The sequence below is a fragment of the Oxyura jamaicensis genome, chromosome 13 (assembly GCF_011077185.1).
Source record: "Oxyura jamaicensis isolate SHBP4307 breed ruddy duck chromosome 13, BPBGC_Ojam_1.0, whole genome shotgun sequence".
Taxonomy (NCBI): domain Eukaryota; kingdom Metazoa; phylum Chordata; class Aves; order Anseriformes; family Anatidae; genus Oxyura; species Oxyura jamaicensis.
This window is the reverse complement of record NC_048905.1, coordinates 8436134-8457744: the sequence shown is the minus strand read 5'-3', so window position 1 is coordinate 8457744 and position 21611 is coordinate 8436134. Positions and strand designations below refer to the sequence as shown.

The following is a 21611-nucleotide window of genomic DNA, read 5'->3' as shown; positions in this document are numbered from 1 at the left end:
TACCTATGACCTCAAATAAAAATATAAAGAATTGTGCAAGTTGTATACAGTACAGTCATAAAACACCAGTTCATTATCAGTGACCACTTATGCATAGCAGTTAACTAAAAAGATTGCACAGCACCCTGGCCAGTGTTCTTTAACTTCACCAGTTGAAGGATTTAACTGATCATCTTTTCTCTTCCCGCCACCACATCCCACAAGGAAAAGTTAAAATCTTGGAATCACATTTGTCAAAGAAAAGGAATCCAAAACCATAACTTTCAGATCAAACACGGTGACATAGCTGTCTGATGCCTAGAAGCATCAACTGAAGTGTTAAAATTAACTGTTCTTCACAGCAAAATCCAGCTGAAAAAGAATCCAAAACCATGAAGCCAATACAGTTCAAAACCCTTTCCAAGTCTGGAAGTTAATTTTTCTAAGCACAGGAGCAGACTGGATTTTTTCTAATCTAGATGACTGATAGATTAGAAAAATATTTTTCAATCATGCAAAACCTTAGCAAGATTTAATATTAATAATTACATGCACAAAACTCAGTTTATACAACTTAATCAAAAGCACAACACATCTGTGAGTTTCACATACCATATATTCCTTCCCATTCTGAATCTTTAGATGGTGAAGAAAGAAAATGAGCAAGTCACTGCAATGTGTCAGTATCTCAAAAGGCAGAAGTATTCCAGTTACAAAGCACTAGTGATTTTAACAGTAGCACAGCCCTGATTTCTAAAGAAACTCGTAGAACGAAGCCTACAGAGCCCATCTTGAAGAAATCTGTTCCACTTGTTTGAGAGGTATACCATGATGATTTAACACAGGTATTTCAGATCAAAGCAAACCAGGGTGAAAAGTCTGTCTTTAAAAATAAACAAAACGGTTGCTTGGACTAAAGAAAGACTTTTGCCATGCTGAAGAAGCCTAAACACACTCCAAATTTGTTACTGCTATAATTTAACAACAAAGCTTCATCTTTGCTCCAATCCCAGCAAGCCCCTCTGAGATTCCTCCGATAAGGGCCCAATTATTCTTTTTTAAAATCAGTAATACTGACACAAATCCAGAAGCATATTCATTACATACCACAAGTACAGATGTGCAGTCGTTAAATTGATAAACAGAATCATCCATGTTTTCTGCAGCCCTCAAATTCTAAAATTTGAAGTGAAACTTGAATAACCCTTTAGAGGTTAAGTTTCTGATGCATGAGATGCTCACCAATATCTAAAAATCAGAGCTAAGTTACTCATCATCTCTAAGAAAAGAAATACCAAATCCAAATATCAATCTTTTTATCATAAATACGATCACAATATTTACCTAGCCCGGTCTCCAACACTTTCCCAAGGTTGTCTCTGATGCAGGATGAAAGCAAGCCATGAAACTTTTTAGTTGTTCATTTAGACCACAAACACACTCCCCAGTAGCGCTGGATCACAAGTCTATTTTGTCACATTCAAGCCCTCTAATGTGGGGTGATTTTTATTTATTTTACATCAGCTTTACTGTAAAAAGTGCCATTAGTGAAAAATCACATCACAAAAAGCATGTTGAGTGGCTAAATACAGAGACATATAAAGAGACACACTGGGAAGCATTTAATTTTACAGTTGTTGAATCTAACTGTACCCTCTCAGTTTATCCTAAAGTGAGCAGATTTTATCTGGGCCCATTCTTATTCCGACCTGTGTTCTCTATTTCCACTAAGTAGGTGATTAGTTCCACTTCTTGCTGTCCCCAGTTCCAGAGCACACAACCCGCTCGGTCTCCAGCACGGTAGCGTGCTACCTGATACTCAGACAGAGCCACTGGCACTCCGGTTTGTGCCCACCGCCTCTTTTAAAGGCGTGCCTGTTACAGTAACAGACATTGTTTAAAAAAATCATCTCTTTAACCGTTTATTTAAACAGAGTCACACTACATTTGATCTCCTGAAGTCTCAAACACACCAAACTTCATTTGCTGGTCTCCAGTCACCTTTTAGTCTTATGTACATCCTTTTTTTGTTGAAATACAACTCTGCTCCCTAAACATAACAATGGCCTACTCACATCTATTTCGTCAACCCTTGGCTGAAGATGGCTCCTCTCTAAAATACCCTGATCTTCCTCACAAGTCTCTTCATGAATCATAGCAGGATTTTTGAAGAAGTTGCTCATGAAATCGTGCAAGCCATCTGACCATCCAAGTCTATGACAGGCCCTAAGCAGACTTCTATTCACAATTCCCATGTCAGAAGTACCAACGTGGCTGCAGCTAAGACTGAAGACTTATTCCTAGCGCTGCCCACGTGCTTACTGCCAGGGGGTGCCTATGTCAGGTGGACACCGAGGGGGCAAGGGGCAGTTTGTTTTCTGTCTCCTTTAATACAATACGTTGTGTGCTAATACAACTCCTCCCTAGATAAATATTCAACAGGAATAAAAAGTGCTCTTAACGCTACAAAAAAAGTTCTTTACCACTTTGTTCTACATCTGTTTTTTGATGCTTCATCGTCAAAGTGCTTCAAAATTCCGACTGTTCGGAACCACGCTCCAAAGACCTGCTGGTAAGGATGCAGGTACCCAAGCTATTTCCTCAAGTTATGAAACAATTCAGCAGCATTCTGTATCTCTTCCCAGAAAACTCAGCAAACCCACACTGGAACACTACGAAATGTGGGTTTTAACTGCAGGGATTAACACTGACATTTTACAACTTTGTGGTATTCCGTGTTTCAGGCGCTGAGAGCACCAAACAAGCATCCAAGACTTCTATTTGGCCACGTGCTTCAACCAATACCTCTTTCCTCTTTAAGGAAAAAGAAAAAACCACCTGTACTCCCCTAAAGAGCCCTGCGCTATGTGAGTAAATCATTTTCCATTCCTGATGCCTATAAAAGGAGGGGCCACAACATGAAACAGCTTTAACCTGCCAAACCTTCCCCAGCTCTTCGGAGAGGAGTTTGTCTGTGTAAGAACATGTGTTGAGGGACCCACTGAAGAATCTGCCAAGAGCAGCAAGAGCTCTGGTCCCTTCTGAGGTACCAGGATGGATTACAGAGGGTAAAGGACTCGTACACAAGTGTCATACCCATTCATTCACAGCAGCAAAGAGCTCATCCTCCAACAGCCAGCTATTGTCTCCAAAAAAAAAGAAATCTAATAGGTAGCCGTATTGAAGATCCACAAAAGAACCACGGTTCTTTAGAGCTGGAACATTATTTTAGGAAACCAACATTACCCTAATTAATAGTGGACCTGAATGTTTCTAGTGCAGAACATGAATCCAGCGTCAAAATACTAAGGATCAATTTAATTAGTCTGAAAAAAATGAAATGTCTCAAGACAGCAGTGTTCCCTTTCAATTTCTCTTTCCATGGTTAATTTAGTTATAAATCCCTTTTTTTACTACTAGGGGTCAAAACTGACAAGACTTCACCTGAGACCAGCAAAAGACTTGGCTTGTTCAGGACAGCTTCCCAAACAACAGGAGATTCAGTTCTTTTCCTGAAGATCAACACAACCCATTTATGACCTTCATGCTTCTGCTTCAGAACAGTGAAGTGCTCAGAGTTCAGAATTTAAAGCTTGTTTGTTGGGTTTATTTCTCAAAAACCACCATCACTTGGAATTGTTTAAAGATAGTTTGTCATTAACAAAGGGATTGTGCTTTGCTTCTACAGACTACAGAAGCCTGGTTGTCATAAATAAAGCTAATTAGCCAGGTTTTCAGAGGGCCTAGCAAATGTGATGAATCTAGCCAATGTTTGCATGTGTGTATGTACGTATATTTAATGTGTATGTATTTTTACTGCTCTGTTAAAGTGGCGTGGGGCATGGCCGTAACACTACAAATTCTAAGACTGTCCCCACTCAGCATCTGAGAACACAAAATAGTTTAAGCCATCCTGAAAACAGAAATGGAATGAAAAACTAAACTACGAAAAAAAAAAAATCCAGCACTACATCATGATGGGCAATTATGATGTATAGAAATAATTGTAAGCAGTCCAACTAAGCTCAGATCACTACACCTTCACACGCAGGTCTACAGGGCTCACAAATCAAAACAGCTGCTAAAAAAATAAAAAATACAAAAAAAAAACAAAGAACGGAATGGTTGAAGAAAACTCTGCATATGTAGTTTGAAAGAGAATATTTCATCTGGCTGCAGTTGGTAGAACTAACTTTCCAGAATGAATAACCAACATGCTCACGTGAGATCTGAGCATTAAGGGATTTGGGAGTAGTAAGCAGAACTAGTTTTGCAAGTCATTAAACGCTAAGGACACAGCCTGAACCCTGCATGTGAAAAATACTACGAAATCTGAGACATGAAACACGCGGCTGACTGTACTGCAGGTTGCAAGTTAAGATCAAGCCTCCTGCAGGAGGGGGTAAATCACAACAAAGAAAGCCGAGCTGCCCTGGAAACCACATCAGACAAGCTGTAGCTGAACTACTTGTTCCAGCAGCAGTGCTGCCATCTACTTTTTGCAAGCTATACTTAATGCTGGGGAATGAAATGTGACTAAAACATGACTAACAGGAGAAATCACCTTTACTGCCAAACTGCAAAACAATACAAAATCACAACATTAGGTCATTTTGTTGCCAGGATGGCAACCTAAACAGCTCATTTAAGGCTAGAAAGGGTGTTTTCAGTCAAGCCAGTCAGACGAGTGGGAACCCTGCAGCAAAGCTATTTAGAACATCTCCCAAAAACACAAGCTTATTTTTCAGTCATCTTCAAGTCTTATCAATAAGCTACCAGATTCTCAGTGTTTCCTTTGGATATTTTTATTGTTTAGATTTTTTTTTGAACCACTGATATTTCTAGTATTTGAATTGACAGTGGGAAGGACGAGTACGCCTTAACTAGGGAACCTTCTCCCAAGTGTTTTCAATCTTTCAACCACAAAAATTCATCAAGAGGCATTAATATCATCCCAAAAGTGCTCCAACAGGCTTATTCTTTCCAGATTATGTTCTGTTCATTTTCTACATCTCTACTCCAAGCACAAGAGGAAATCAAACCATAGGAATCTCAGATTAAAGGACAAATTAGCTAATCCAGAGGACAAGTGGCAAACTGCTATTTAGAAACCCAAAGAACGCATTCTCACAGACATTGTAAGAAGCAATGGTACATCCTAGATTTATTATAGACTGTGAACTCATTTTGAACACTGCAAACCTAGATGGAAACACATACATCAGAGACCAGATACCCTCACAACACTAGCCATCGGACATCTTCACTGACAATTTCTAAGTCTAGCAATAGGCTTTTGGACACATCAGTCATTAGGTATCCGAGAAGAACTCCAAGAGATCCAATTATTCAAATTTGGGTTTTCAGAGAATCCCAGATATATTCTATTTTTCCTGCAAAGCAAAGTTTGGTCCACAAGAACTACATTCAGTTAGATTAAATTCAGAGATCCATCATTAATTACGGTGCTGCAATTTTCTGCTGACAAAAGATATATATATATATATATTACATTCAAAATGCAAAGAGACCAAAGTAAGTCCCCTGCCCCCTTTCAGAGAATGTCTCAGGTTGGGAGGGACCTTAAAGATCATCTTGTTCCAATCCCCCTGCCATGGGCAGGGATGCCATCCACTACATCAGGTTGCCCAGGGCCTCAACTAACCCGGTCTTGAACACCTCCAGGGTTGGGGCATCCACAGCCTCTCTGGGCAACCTGTTCCAGTGCCTCACCACCCTCTGAGTGAAGAATTTCCTCCTACTATCTAATCTAAATCTCCCCTCTTTTGGTTTAAAACCATTCCCCTTGTCCTATCGTTATCTGACCAAGGAAAAGGTTGCTTTCCATCTTTTTATAAGTCCTCTTTAGTCCTCTTTAAGTATTGAAAAGTTGCAATAAGGTCACCCCGTAGCCTTCTCTTCTTCAGGCTGAATATTCGCAGCTCTCTTTTTTTGTAGGAGAGGTTCTCCAGCCCTCTGATCAACTTCATGGCCCTCCTCTGCACTCACTCTAACAGACCCACTTCTTTCTTGTGCTGGTGGCCCCAGACCTGGAGGCAGGACTGCAAGTGAGGCCTCACGATGGCAGAGCAGATGGGGACCATCACCTCCCTCCACCTGCTGGCTGCTCCTCTGTTGATGCAGCCCAGGATGCAGTTGGCCTTCTGGGCTGCAAGCACACGCTGCTGACTTATGTCAAGGTTTTCACCCACCAGAACCCCCAGGTCCTTCTCTGCAAGGCTGCTCTCCATGAGTTCTTCTCCCTGTCTGTCCTCCTGTCTGGGATTGCCCTGCCCCAGGTGCAGCACCTTGCACTTGGCCTTGTTGATCCTCAACAGGTTCATGCAGGCCCACTTCTCAAACTTCCTCAGATTGAAATTGTCCTTTAAGACTGTAGATAGCTTAACATCTAAACACCTGCAAATAAATGCTATTTTATCTACCTCTTAAGGGTGTTCAAAGCTAATGCCTAAAAAACAGCACAAGACTACTAGTCTGAGTACGCACTCAGTGATCAAACAGCATTTTTTTCAAAGCAGGGTGTTTTTTCCTTGGAATTTTGAAAGAGACGTGATTTCCTATTTCATTGCAAATACCTGAGCCACAAAATTTAGAAAGACTTAATTAGTCAAGCTTTCACCATAAGAGTAACAAATGTGGTGGCACTCTGTTTATCTAGTCTGGTTCTGTACCGTGAACATTAAGTATGCATTTTCCAACAGCCGTATCTCAAAACTACAGAACAGAAAAAGATATTTATGAAAGTCAAAATAGAAACTAGTATTTCACCTGTAAATTTCATAGAATAGAGTCATGGAACGGCTTGGGTTGGAAGGGACCTTACAGATCGTCTAGTTCCAACCCCCCTGCCATAGGCAGGAATTTCTGAAGTAATGAATTAATAACTATATATTAACAAAAGCAGCATAAAGAAGAATGTGATTCTAGCATGTCTACTTCCTTCCATCCTTTCCCCTGTAACCCTCCCTCTGGTAACATGTAATCTTCCCTGATCGATGAAATACCACTTACTTCAAACAAACTTTTCTAACCTTATGCTCACAGGAACAGTGAACTAAGCAACCCTCAACACCTGTAAGAATTATGAGCTCATTGTTATTCTCAGCTCCTCATCACCACAGTAAACTTCCCGACTTGTGAATACTTTACTAGGCTCAAAATTTACAGGTTGCCAGATCTGTGTGCAAGTTGGTTTCAGAAATAAATACTACATAAAATACCTGCTGCCTCCAGTAAGGCTTCTAGTCTTGCTTGTGTTTCTGGATCCACAGTTCTCAAGTCTGCACCTTCTGCAGCACTCGATAAGAACAACTCCGATGTGGTTTTAAGTACTGGGTTATCAAGATCTTCTTGGTCCAAAATAAACGATTCAACCTGTTTGTGAAGTCAAAAAAAAAACAATTTTACAATTTTTGACATTTTATAATAAACTTAAAATATTACAAAATCCACGGGATAACTTAACTGTACTATCACAATGGTTTAACTGTACAGATTGTTGGATAGAACCTTAGAAGTAATATGGTCAACTCACTGGAAAGGTAGCTGATGAAATCACAAAAGAAACAACTCAGCATGAGAAACAGCATATCAACAGCTTAATTAACAAGAGCTGAAGCTATAGCAAGGGCCACTCGGATTAAACACTGGAAAAATGTTACGGGTGTTTGCACTGTTAACCACCAGAACAGACTGCTACAAGAGGCTGTAGCATCTCTGTCACCAGGAGCCTGTCTAGTTATTAAAAGCAAAAAGCAGCTATCAGGTTCAGCCATACCAAAGCCATTACTACCTGAGAGCCAGGGAGGGACTGAAAGATTTCCAAAAACACTTTTCAGTTCCCTTTTGAAAGTAACTTCAACTAATGCAGCACAGGGATTTTGTTTGATTTGAGTAGAAAAAAAGACAGCCAACTACAATTCAAACCAAGCCATCTGTTCCCGCACTGACACTTAAAACCAGCCATCAATGTTTCCTAGACAAGAACAGATAGGTAGAACAATTAAGCAAGCAGGTATTCCAACTAAGTAGCAATAATGCTGTCCCACCACTGGTCCACGTCATCTCCAAACACAAGCTCATGGAATTACTCAACATAACACACTGCTTTAAGGACAGCTTGCCAGAATAAACAAGGAGGATACCTGACTCACACTCTAATGAGAGCACAACTACATTTCAGAATCTGCCTCAAGTTCAGGCATAACTCCCTCTCTTTTCAGCAATATTTTAAAATGAAGACATGGACACTCTCAATTAGAAATTCCCTGCTCAAGGCTACCGGTGCCTTCAGTATCCCTTAGAAATGAGACACAAATTTCTGTCGTAACTTCACGTCCCAGCCTCATTTTTGTTTCTCTTATTTTCCCCTAATTTTTCCCACCATCCTTCTCATGCCAGTGGCAACCTACCACCATATTCAGTAAGACCGCACACCACCTTACTGCTCCAAAAACCAAGATCAGGCCATCTGCAGACTCAGGGAAGTGCCCTGTTGTACGAAGGATGTTCGTGGGTCTGAAGAGCTACATGTAACACTGCTCTCCAAAGCAACTGCTGTTAATTTCTTTTTGATATGTCAATGTTCTGTAACTTATCTCCTAGCCTCCAATCCAATCATCGTTAGTCCAGTGAAATGCAACGTTAACATAAGAATACAATGAATTGTATTCATGAGAGAAGGGGGGGAAGAGTAGCTTTTAGGCATACAGATAATTAGTTCCACATCTCAGCGGATCTGCCTAATATTGGCTAACTTAAAGGTATTTTACCTCCTGTGCCAACACACAAACATGAAAGGTAAGACAGCAGGCTATGACTCAGGGCTTTAAGCAGCAAGACTTCTAGTTCAGTCCAAATGAGATACAACAGCCCTAAAAATAAAGAGTATTGTTTCACTGTGAGAAAGAGCTGAGGGTTACAAAAGCAGAAAAGCAGTGACCTGAAGCAGGGATGCACAATTTTACTATGAACAAAGAACTTCTGACACACAGCAAAACGTATTCGCACACTACGACTCCCCTCGCAGAACTCAACTTTCAGTTTCTGTTCAGCCAGCCAGTTTAAGGACTCCTTGCTGGCCACAAGGACTGACGCAAAGATAACTTGTGGAAAAGTTTACACTTGTATACAGGAGCGCTTCAGGGTATTTCATTGCTGTCCTCTAAGACTACACGAGGCCCATTGCTTCACCAAGATGCAAGAAATATTTTTCCTATTGCACCAATGTTTGCAGGACTGGTAGAAAAACCCCACCACGCACAACAGTGACTGTTACATAGAGCTGAGAGCTACGTGCAAGCAGGTATGTTACATGCCAACAGATGGCTTCTTTTTCCTTTCCAGTTACCCTGATAACAGCAGCCCTCCCTTCTGAAGGCGTACCAGGAGTGACAATGCTACTTACCATCGAAGCAGCCCCACAAATACTCCAGAAACTTTCAAACTGCCTTCTGGCAAGCTGAGCTTTCAGCCTCACGATATCCTATGCAAAGGCCCACATTGAGCATCAAGCCTCAGGTTTTGATTTATTTTTTCCATGTTTAACAACGTATGTATTTGTATTGTGGGTACGTTGAGCGTGAAAATAGTGAAAATCCACACCCAACCTGTTAGAGCAACTGTGCCATTGCCAATCTTTCAAAATGGGTTTCAGTGAATTTCCCAGCCAGAACATGTGATGTTTCTGTAAATGGATAGAGTTTCCCACTCAGGCATGGCTACAGAGGATGCACAGCTGGATACCCTGTCACTATCAGCAGAGGAAGAAACGACCTTATCAACTCCTGAATGACAGTGACCTGTGATGGTTACATCACCACCACCACATGGTACCAAATATATCTAACAAATTTTAAATTTAAATAAACAGGAAAAACAAACAAACAACAACCACCATCACCAAACATGTTTCAGGAAGACTTCACATAGTGCTCACGTTGCAAAATTTCGGTTGATGGAGTCACTGGTTACTGCACTATTTGGGGATTATTTTTTGAGCTGCTTTGGACAGCAGTAGTTGATAAGCATCTTATTTGAAAGACTCATTAGGAATACATGGATTCAACATGTCAGCCTAATTCCCAAAATAATTATGACTAGCAATAATTCCCAATCAAGAACTCCAAAAAGCATTGCAAGCTGCCAGCTGTATGGGACCTGAGGACAGGGCACTAAACATCAGGGCAATTCACCATACCAGGATCTTTCACATCCATCCAGGGAAATGATGGAGCTTTCCTGAAGCCCTGCCAAAGACTGCAGCAATCTCACAGCTCTGCAGATCCAGTTACACTCCTGGTTGCTCACTCTGTAACAGCCACATTCACAAATATTTGGACTCAACTACATCAGTATTTATACGTTAATACCGTGATTGAGTTTACCTCAGGTCAGGGGTATGCAAAGGCAACTTTGCAAGCACTAACACCCAAAATAACACTGGCAGTTCTTATAAAATTGGCAATGACCTATAGGATTGGGATTATATTTCTAATACCAACTCTAAGCTGATCTTTTCTTCACTACATTGAAATGACTTTTTTTTTTTAAAAAAAAAAAAGGTATTTCTACACGAACCAGAACCAAGCTGCTGGTTACAGACAAAAGCATTTTTTCCAGACCAGCCTGGACTGTTCACCAATAGCCTGTTCCTGACCCAGGCTCCACACGATGGAAAAGCCTCCTCTTCTAGCTGTACCAGCACCATTCCTTCCTTCTCCTACTGCATACGAAGGCAGCCCGGTGCGGCGTCAGCTTTCATGTGCGCCAAACTGCTGGGAAGAGTATCTTTATGAAAAGTGTAAGAGAAAGATGCTGTGAAATTACACCCTAGAACTTGAGTTGTCCAGATACACCCTGAACAGTGAACACTTTTGTGGGGTAACAAGCATCCTTGCATTGCATCTGCAGTGCCTACAACACCGAGGAGTCGAGCATTGTGACTGGGGCTCCTAAGCAACATTACAATGCAAATGAACTGCTACCCAATTTTCTCTCCTGCATTAGAAATTAGAAATTATTTTCTCTTCGGTGTCTTCCTAATTATTTCTATAACAATACCATTTGGACAAGTCTCAAATGGGTCCTAATGCACAGAGGGACCCTGGCTTCCTTCAGGTTAATGCAGGCCTATAGATTAAGCTGAAAGTTCAGAGTTAGAAAATGGAAATAGATCACCTGTATTTAAACTATTTGCATGCCATAATTAAAGTGTACTGTGCTGGATTAGAACTACACTAAAAGATATAGTTTTCTTTGATAAATCCTACCTCTCACTTTACATTATCATGTTCTTTACTACACTGAATGCCAGTATCTGACTACTACTTCATTCCTACTTTAAGAAGTTTTTGGGAGGACCGGTAAGACAGCAGGTATCCTATCAGGGCGAGCGTCAGGAGGATGGAGCCAGGATCATCTCGGTGACATCCAATGACAGGACAAGGGGCAATAGGTGCAAGTGCGAACATAGGAGGTTGAGACAAAGCCTTTTTACGGTGAGGGTGACAGGGCACTGGACCAGGCTGCCCAGGGGGTCGTGGAGTCTCCTTCTCTGGAGACTTTCAAGACCCTCCTGGACGCGTTCCTGTGTGACCTGATCGAGGTGTTCCTGCTCCAGCATGGGGATTGGGCTAGATGATCTTCCAAGGTCCCTTCCAATCCCTAACATTCTATGATAAAATTAAGTTAATACTGTAAATGAGTTTGTATTTCAAATTTGGTATGGAGCCCCTTTGAATTTAAAGAATGTCACCTTCAAAACTACTAAAAAATCAGCCCAAGGAGAAAGCAAAGCGAAGGACTGTTACTTGTGTGGCACTCGAGAACGGTACCACATCCCTGGCTTCATACCAGCAAGAGGTCTGGTTTGGGCTTACTTTAAGAAGTACCTTTCAACACTGCTTCCCCAGAGCCCAGCAATATCAGCCAAATATTTTTACACCTACATTATGGTATAATCCTGCCATTACTGTTTCATTTTCTAGAGAATAGGTAAAAGCGGAGGAAAAGATATAGGAACATGGGTATTTTCACAAAACCTTTTAGTGGGACCTCAGTAATCTAAACGTTCTTGGCACTTCAAAGCTAGGGAAAGAACAGAAGCATTTCAATTAAGTACTTCAGAGTCAGCACATAAGAACATCATAGAATCACCATAAATAACAATGCAGCTGTAATTAAGGACATATAACCCCTCTGGTAGACTTGAACTGAATTTCTAAAGACAGTTTCTTCAATTAAAAAAAAAACGCAGCTCAAGAAATCATAAGTCACTATGATCTATTAATCTCCAATAGATCATCTTCTATTCAGCTCCGACTACAATATCAAGTTGACTAAAATGAGGCTGGGTTATCTAAAAAGCCAGCTTTATTCCAATATATACTAAGCAATTATCAGATAATCATAGAATCATTAGGGTTGGCAAAGACCTCCAGGATCATCCAGTCCAACCATCACCCCACCACCAATGTCACCCACTAAATCATGGCCCTAAGCACCACGTCCAACCTCTCCTTGAACACCCCCAGGGACGACAATGCCACCACCTCCCTGGACAACCCGTTCCAATGCCTGACTGCTCTTTCTGAGAAGAAATGTCTCCTCATTTCCCACCTAAACCTCCCCTGGTGCAACTTGAGGTCATTCCCTCTACTCCTATCACTGGGTATCTGTGAGAAGAGGCTGACCCCAGCTCCAAACACCTTCCTTTCAGGTGGTTGTAGAGAACAATGAGGTCTCCACCGAGCCTCCTCTTCTCCAGAGGGCACTTCCCCTGTGCCCTCAGCTGCTCCTCATAGGACTTGTGTTCCAGACCCTTCACCAGCTTCGTAGCCCTTCTCTGGACACGCTCCTGGGCCTTGATGTCCTTCTTGTACTGAGGGGCCCAAAACTGAACACAGCACTCGAGGTGCAGCCTCACCAGAGCAGAACACAAGGGGATGATCACCTCCCTGGTCCTGCTGGCCACACAACTCCTGACACAAGCCAGGATGCCGTTGGCCTTCTTGGCCACCTGGGCACACTGCTGGCTCGTGTTCAAAATGAAACTAGCAGCTATAGGAGCTGGGCTGTAACAAGCCTCTTTCAAAATACCATTTTACAAGAACTGCTAGAGATGTAACACAAAGATGGACACGATGCTAACTTTATGGTTTGTCTCTGGAGATGAGGGAAGTGACTTCCACACGTGAAGTGTGGTACAGACGTCTGATGTTCACATATAGAACTGTGGGGTATGTTCTAGATGCGCTGGCACGCACACTGGAACTGATGTCAGTATTCTTTGATTTCAGAAGCTGACTTTAGTCATGATAGGTGCTGCACCAGCAGTAAGACAGGCCTGACATTCCCCGGGCAGCTTCTCTCTGGTAAGTCAGGCCCCAGAGGGCATCTAGCCAAGCACCCAAAGGAACTAGTCAACTCCGAAAACTATGACTAGTAGTTGAAACATGCAGATAAAGTAATAAATCAGAATGAATGTTTTATGGGACTACTCTCCAGTGTCAGAGATTGCTAATCCTAGGGTTTCAATTTCCTTGTGCTAATACTAATAGGAAGTGCAAAAGCAGGCAGTCACGAACAAACGCCAGTCATCAAGGTTCACATTAATTTAACCACTTTAGGTGAATAGTAAATTTCTCTCTTAAGCAATTAATGGACATTAGATACCTTTTGTCTATAAGACAAAGCTGTCTGATTTACAGTTCTTCCCCAAACTAGAAATCTGCAATTCATTTTTATTAAAACACCGTTCAAGAACAACAAACCCAAGACACAACTGTACCCCTAGTTAGCCCTCAAAAAAACCTAAGCCACAGAACACAGATTGTGCCCTCTTGTTACAAGGGGCAGACAACATTAAGAAACTTTCTCTGTATGGCAGAACAGAAAACACCAGTTATTTCACTCGTTTCTACAAAAAAAAAAAAAAAATACACAATCATTGAAAACTAACCTGCAGCCACCAAATATTCAAAGCCAGATAAATAGAAATAACTAAGTTTTCCTAATTTAAAATATTCTTTTGAGACAAAGATCTGCTATTTACGGAACTGGAACTGACAAAGAAGTTATTCAAAATTCAAGTTAATGCTACTAAACCGGCTGCCTGTTCATGACATGTACAGTCTTCATTGAAGACCACTGACGGGAGACCAGCAGAGTTTACCATCTAAAATAAGCATCACCTACACCAAACACTACTTGTTTTCGTGTATTCTCTCTCAGCCCACTCTAAATCACGTTTTTGGTGCTCCTTCGTATCAATTTGCTTTAAGATCCCCTCCTATCACCTATTATTTCTAACCGACCTGTAGAAATACCCCTTCTTTCCTCATCTCAACCTGACAAACAGCAGGTGTCACTCCATGTCCCAACTTACAGAACATCAAACACAGACATTTCAAGAGTCTTCTTGTTCCAGCGTAGCCAGAGCTTTTGGGGCGGGATCTTTGCTCGAGCATCTTAATGCCTGAGATTTTATCAAGTGACAGAAACTTCAGAAGATGAACAAATGCATTTGGTTGCTGATGTAAAAGCCCACACCCACTGAGATGGCAAGAGTCCTAAGCCATCTTCTTGGGAAGCACCTTACTTGCCAATGCACAAGCTTAATAACAAAAGCTTAACTAACCTGTAGATGACCTTCCCACGTCTCTCATCTATCCAAAGGGACACGTGGTTTTCCAGTGCTAAAAATCATACATGTGGATCTGATGAATGCAGCTTGGTCTAATACTTTGATAATCTGTTTCCATTTCAACTTCTCTCTTAATATAGAGAGAGGCCTCAATATATAAATGAAGTGACTACTGGGCTTTCTACTGTTCTCGGAGCTGAGGCTACTGGCAGATATTTTTCAAAGCCTGCATAAACAAGCTCGTGTGAACTCTACTATTGCAAAACCAGCAAAAATCCTAATGTAACTGCTAATCCATCAGTTAACCGTTTAAAAACCCATCATACTGAATGACACAGCAGAGACCCCTGTCTACAACAGGCTCCAATGAAAACTCCAGATGCAGCAGCAGAAGGGCTTTCAAGTTAACTATTTTAGCCAAACAACTAAAGCACGTCCATTCCATGTATGGTATTGAGTTTAAACTACAAAATCCAAAATGTTAAGCATCCGTTTCCCAGACTCCCCTTCCCCCTTGCTATCTCGTCACGCTGAGAATGACCACACGCTCACAACAGGCGATGCTCTGCAGCTGCCACGATCACAGAACATGGCTCAAAGACAGGCAGCCCATTCAGCCCTAAAAGCTCATCTCCTCTTTTCGCCTTGGTTTGAAATCGGATGGATTTACTACCTGTCAGCCACGTGAAACCATTGGCTTTACTTGTGGATTTGGAAAGGGAAGAGTTCAACAGAGGGAAGGATTTTCCTAGAAGAAACTCTTAGTTTCTTAGAGATCTGTTTTACTGAAGGTAAATGAGAATAATGTATGAGCCTAAGATGAAGCTTAACACCCAGGAAATATTTAAAAAAATAAAATAAATCAGAGAGGAGCTCTTCAGTTGGCCCACTGCTCAGCATGCAGTAAGACATCCACTTTTTATTTGACAAACAGGGATTCATCTTTCCTGGGGACTGGTATTCAGTTCGGTAACTTTCAAAATCGCTCCTGGACAGAACAACCACACACGTTCATTCTCACTGAACACCAGCGCTCTGAAATACACAACACAGTACCTCGACCATGAGGAACTCTACTCAGCCTAGGACTACAAGGCTGGGGACACTTAAGAAAAGCTAAAGATGAAAAGGAGTTTGAAAAACAACCTCCTAAAAGAAAAAGGCAAGGAATAAATGAGTGATATCCGCCTATAAAAAGAAATCAAGAAATGATGGGATCTAGTACAGGACCAATTCTTCTATTTATATTTTTGGTGATTTCTATATGCACCAGAACATAAGATGTGAAATACTGAAAAAAGTGAGGAAGGTTTTGAATATTTTGATTTAAAAATCTGTTAAAGTGTCAAAGAATCAATATTTTCTTAACATTAGGTAATGAGCTGCAAGAGTAAAAGGCAGACAACATGCTGGGATATGGTGCATTTCTTCTATAAGTTTCACTTGCTCAGCATTTCTCCAAAAACATGCAAAAGGAAACTTCTGCACCTTTACAACAGAGAGGGCTAAGGGAGAAAAAAGAGAGGGCTAGAGAGAAAAAAAAAAAGAACCTTGAAAGGAGCCTTGAACAAACCAGTGATTTCTGAACTCCTCCATTAACGCACGTTTCCATTAGAGATGTGAGCTTTAAGGAAGGCTTTAGATGGTTATTTGCAATAGCGTGCACTGGCTGGATCCACACATCCACAAGGATCCAAAGAGGCAACACTGAAGCACCCTACTGAAGCCCATGGATGGTTTCAGAACTTAGCTGGCACTGAGCTCTGCAGAGCCCTCAAACGAGATGTAGAAGTTACTTTTCTTGCTTGATGAAGTTTTAAGTGTGAAACAAGCCTGAGAAAATTGTCCTTTTTCATGTCAGATTCTCCTCAGTTTCAGTTATTTCTCCTCCCCTGGCAACAACACTTAATACTTCTGAAGTATCTTCACATATGCCACAAGAACTCAGAGTGACCTCCTCAGATCAAAGCCACAGTCTCCTCACCTGCAGGGGCTAAAACCCAGTTTGAACTCCCTCCACAAGCACGCCAATCCAGTAACACAGCTGCTCACAGTTTAAAGGCCAGGCCACGTGTGCGCACAGAAAAAAGGAGTGCCTTTGTATTTCCCTTCCCTCCACACCTAGCCTTTTCTTCAGGGAATCCCCCAGGAACGGCTTGACCTCTCAGCACAGGACAATGCTGCAGCAGCATCATTCTGCTGCTCCTAACGCTGTATCTCAGAACCCTCCGAGATGAGGACAGGAGAGAAGAGAGCATCCCAACATCAATTCCAGGAGAGCTGCCGGGTTGCCCCAGTTCAAATCAGAACATGAGAATTCTTCATTTGCCAGCTGTGATCTGTTGTGCATTAACGCCTAAAGGAACCCATCCTGCGCGCCCCCAGACAGTAACTAGTTGCATGGTGAAACCTACGTGCAAATTTGTAACTAAATACAGATGTTCTGCTAAATTTGGTAAATTTTTCCTTACCAAGGGGATGTATGGCATGTTGATATAATGATATAGTAGTATTTCACATCTTCACTTTCTATACCTATCATTAGAAAAAGGGTGATACTTATTTTAGGTCATGTATTCAACTGGGTCAAGCTGCACGAAAGGAAAACCAGCATTCTACAAAAAATTTGAGAAAGCAGTTTGCAAGTGTTATTGAACGTGAAGCCTGAGCTACAACTAGACAGATTGTTTCTGGCTACCTAAGGCCAGACTTTCAAAGTATCTCAGCTACCTATCGGGATTTTCCAAGAATTAGATGCCTAATAGGTTGGGCACGAATGAACACCCACTGAACAGCTACCTGCCACATTAAGGATCTGAATACTTCTGGAAACCTGACCCCATTATCCCTCAATGTTTTCTAATCAATGAGTAATTCTAGAAGAATTTTTTCCATCGTGTTCCATCTCTTACTTCCTAAACTTCAAAAGAGATAGTGAAAACAGTAAAAAACATCAACCACTACATTTTCAGAGAAAAGGCTTTTCTGGCTAATATTATCCAACCTAATTTGCATCAACTTTTTGAATTTCTATTCCTTATTGTCAAGAAAATGTTCCTTACATTATTTTAAACACATTGAAATTGAAATTTATAAGCATTAAATTAGCCTCAAAAGTCAGAGACACATTGTATACACCATTTAAGCAGCGCCACACTTAAGAAGTTCACTGACGCAGCAATGACTTTAATAAATTACATTGCTAATTTAAAACAAACCATTTAAGTATTTACTTTGATTTCAAAACCCAGTTTAAAAATTGAAAGACTTAATATTTGTTAAAAAAATAAATTGAGCCCCAAACAAAAACTCCAAGTACTGAACTGATCTGGCATGCATGCCATTCGAATAATAATTCTGCTCACTGTAGGAGGGAGGTTATGTCTGATTTTTAATTATGCTTTATGTAAATATCCCCAGAGGCTTATGCAATAGGTACAGGCTTAAGTAAGGCAGGCTGGTGGAGGCAGGCGTCCTGCTCTGGAGAGGGGAAACCAAGAGCTCAGTTGGCTCCACAGAGGTGGGTACAGTTGCCACTGCGTGCTTCCAAGCCCCGAATCCCAGAACGCAGGGGACTTGCCACATGGATGGGCACAGCCAAGAACCACTTACCGAACGGAGCTCCAAGATCCTTTGGTACCTTTGGCAGCGCAGTTTGCTTCTCATACTTGCTTTACAACAGATCACCAAACCACACAACCCTGCAAGCACTAGCACTGCCATATTTATCACTTGCTTCAACTCCGTACATCTCCATACCAGTTTTCTGCCGAGACAGTACGTGATAAGAACCTGCACGCTCTGTGGTTGCAAGTCCTGCAGAGCCAGGGACCCTGTGAACTTCACATACACGCACTATTACTCACTGCCCTGACAGCATGCCTTCACCTTGACCTACAGGCTTCACAACCATTATCAAGGAGGCTGCTTAATACTCATGCCTTTGGCACCACTTTAAGTGCCAGCAAAATTCACATGGAATGGCAATAGTTTATCTAAAATTACACCAAAATTCAATTCCAAATAAGCTGCAAGCTGCATCCAAGTCCTGACCAAGCTTAGAAGGCAGTGAAGCAACTAACTACCTACAACAAGGTGAAAACCACCTCACCTCGCAGAATGCAACCGCTGGTGAAAGTTTCTTTAGGTGCTCAGGAGAACCATAGCTTCCTTGCTATTTTACCCAGAAATAGCAGAAAGCCTCCTGGTCTCTTCCTTCCTTGGCCAAAGGCGTGCTTCAGCTTGCCATCGTTTCTGTTTGCATGTGATAGTTTTAACTTGTAATTCTAGAAAATATTCTCTATAGCTGCCTTTCAATTTCACCTCACGGCCCTCATCCAACTCATCCACACAGGACCCGCCTCAGTCTCTGGTTTCCCAAGCAGCTGCCCGGTGACTGCCACCAGCCAGCACTGAGCTGGGACACCAGAGAGCTTCATTTTTCTCTACCTGTTTTGCACCAGGAGGATAAACACAGCGCACTCTCTTCGCTGTCCTTCACTGTACTCCCACTGCAAACTACTTCAAGAACTGAAGAAAGAGATGCAATACATATATATTTTTTAAAGGTTCAGCGAAAACGCATCGCTCTTTTCATTCTCTAAATAAAAACTTCATTATACTCTTCTTCCTGCGCTTCCCTTATTATTTTTTTCTGCTTAATCTGCCATTTTAATGAGTTACAGCGTATTACCCTCAGACTAATACAAGGATACAAAAACTGCACCGACATGGCACAGACTACTGAATACTGTACCATCATTTAATGACTTCAGAAGTAAAGAACAGGGCACAGACCATGGCAGCATGGCAAATGCTCACATTATTTATTTAATTTTCCCTTCTAGTTCTCACTAATTCCACTCAGTGGTAGTAGCTAAAGCCATACACCCAACTCAGTGACTCATGACACGAGACCACAGTCCAAACAGCCACTAGGTTTTCACAACAGCGCTGTTCAAGAATTGTAATGTTCCATCCCAAGAGTTCAATTTTCTTTGTTAAAACAAAATCCCCCGCTCCAGCAGGGGGATTGGATTAGATGATCTTTCCAAGTCCCTTCCAATCCCTAACATTCTGGGAAAAACAAAAAAACAACAAAAAAAAGCAAAAGAATCCAGCCCCCCAAAACCCACACCACACTGGCAACAGGTGCTCCTTTAGTTCTCATACAAGGAAGACTGAAAATTTGCTTTGGGTCCTCACAACCATACCCCATAAACCAGCAAGGCTGCCCAGATGTGCAAGGCACATCCTTGCCATCCACATTTCTTCCACGCATTACTCTCCAAAACCAGAAACGCAAAGCCCAAGACCTCCCCTGCAATTTCAGCCACAGAGATTGGTCCAACTCCTCGAACCATGTTCTGGAACTCTTCAAGTGTTTTAATTCCAATTTAATTTTGATGACACGTTTTAAATAAGAAAGCTCTTCTCACGTTTTTCAAACAAGTAATTTTACTTTAACAACTGTTTGTAAACCTTTTTTTTTAACCTCAATGCTAGCCTCCCAGACGTTATTGACAATGGCCTATCTTCATAGTTGCCAATAGTCAGAAGACCAACTGAGCGCTTAGGAAACACTTTAGCTGTTCAATCTTCACGCCCTTTAAACAATAGGGCAGGCTCAAAAGGGATAAGCTATCATAGTAGAACCCTGCCATTTTCATCTTGCAAAGAGTGCCACGGACAATGCGGTATCGTTTATTTCACATCATTTTCCAGTTTCTGTAACTAGCGTTGCATGCTTTCAAGAATACATTAAAATGTGAACGGACAGACAGTGAAAAAACAGCCTAGATGGCAGAAACTCGTAAGCTCATTGCATCCTATTCACCCTACAGCAAGCCTTCCAGCTCCCCAAAAAGGAGAAAGCACCTGAGCGTGCAATCCTTTATCCCCATATGTTTGGGATGTCAGGCAATTAAGGAATGTTCACAAGTAAGTTTCATCTCCATGATCACTAGGTTTTCAGTTTAGTTCCATGTCCTGCTGTTACCACAAGTTTTAACTTTGCTCAGGTAGCCACGCAGTGCAAAAGTGGGTCTGCATCAGTTTAATCACTTCTTAATTCAGACCAGTCACCCTTCAGGGCTGACTGGGTGAAAGAGAATAATCAATGGGAGGCAGAAAATTTAGACATAGAAGGACAAATGCAGGCTGGCCTCCTTCTATTTTCTCAGAAGGAATGTGGACAGGTACTGAAGTAACCATTCCTGCTCCCCCTGCCCCAAATGGCATGTTTCATACTGGCTACCATCTTCCTCCTCCTGCAGGAGCATACAGGAGTGCAAAACACTGGATCTACAACAAGCTTCCAAGCACTTCCACTTTCTCCTGACGTCCACTAAAACTATATTAAGGGCTGTGCTCGTGGCTGGCATCCTTAATTATTCTTTGTAAAAGACGTGACTGAGAACATCGGTTCACCCTTTGGTATAATAAGTGGGCGGCAGCAACAGATAAAATCCTTCTCTCCTCATGCTACATAAAGGAGCACCAGATACAATTTTACATGCCCAATAAAGCCCCATTTGGGTTGGGATAAGGCTCCAGTCCCTGTCCCACACCCTTCCCTTAAAATTCTCTGCAGGTCTGGAAGATCAAAGACACCTCCATTACCCTCTACCATTTCTTCTGTGGAGAGGATGCCGGGTACAGAGTATTTCTATTCTGCCAAACTCTATCTATCGGGCATTTAACAGCGTGCCCATTAGAGATTCTTCCTCCCGAGTGTAGGGCAGCAGCGCTGGGGGCTGGAGCCTTCACTTTGTTCTCCCAGGTACGGAGACGGCTTCGCCTCCCTCCCCGAAGCGGAAGCCACTCCCCGAGGTCAGGAGGCAGCAGCACGGCACACACCTTCCCCCGCCTCGCCGTGCCGGGAGGCAGCGGAGGGCCCGGCCGCCCCGGGACGGCGCGGGCCGAGCGGCCGAGCCCCTTCCCCGCGGCCCGCCGGGCGGTGCCGGGC

General features: G+C 42.1%; 1 protein-coding gene across 1 annotated transcript in view; it reads right to left on the bottom strand.

Moving 5' to 3' along the window:
• LOC118173971 (ankyrin repeat and KH domain-containing protein 1-like) overlaps positions 1-21611 on the bottom strand; it is a 116048-nt gene that overhangs the window by 92763 nt on the left and 1674 nt on the right. The window contains exons 2-3 of the mRNA XM_035338943.1: positions 21503-21580; positions 7221-7374 (exon numbers count right to left, since the gene is read on the bottom strand). Coding sequence (XP_035194834.1) covers positions 7221-7374; positions 21503-21580 — 232 coding nt within the window. The remainder of the gene's footprint in view (positions 1-7220; positions 7375-21502; positions 21581-21611) is intronic.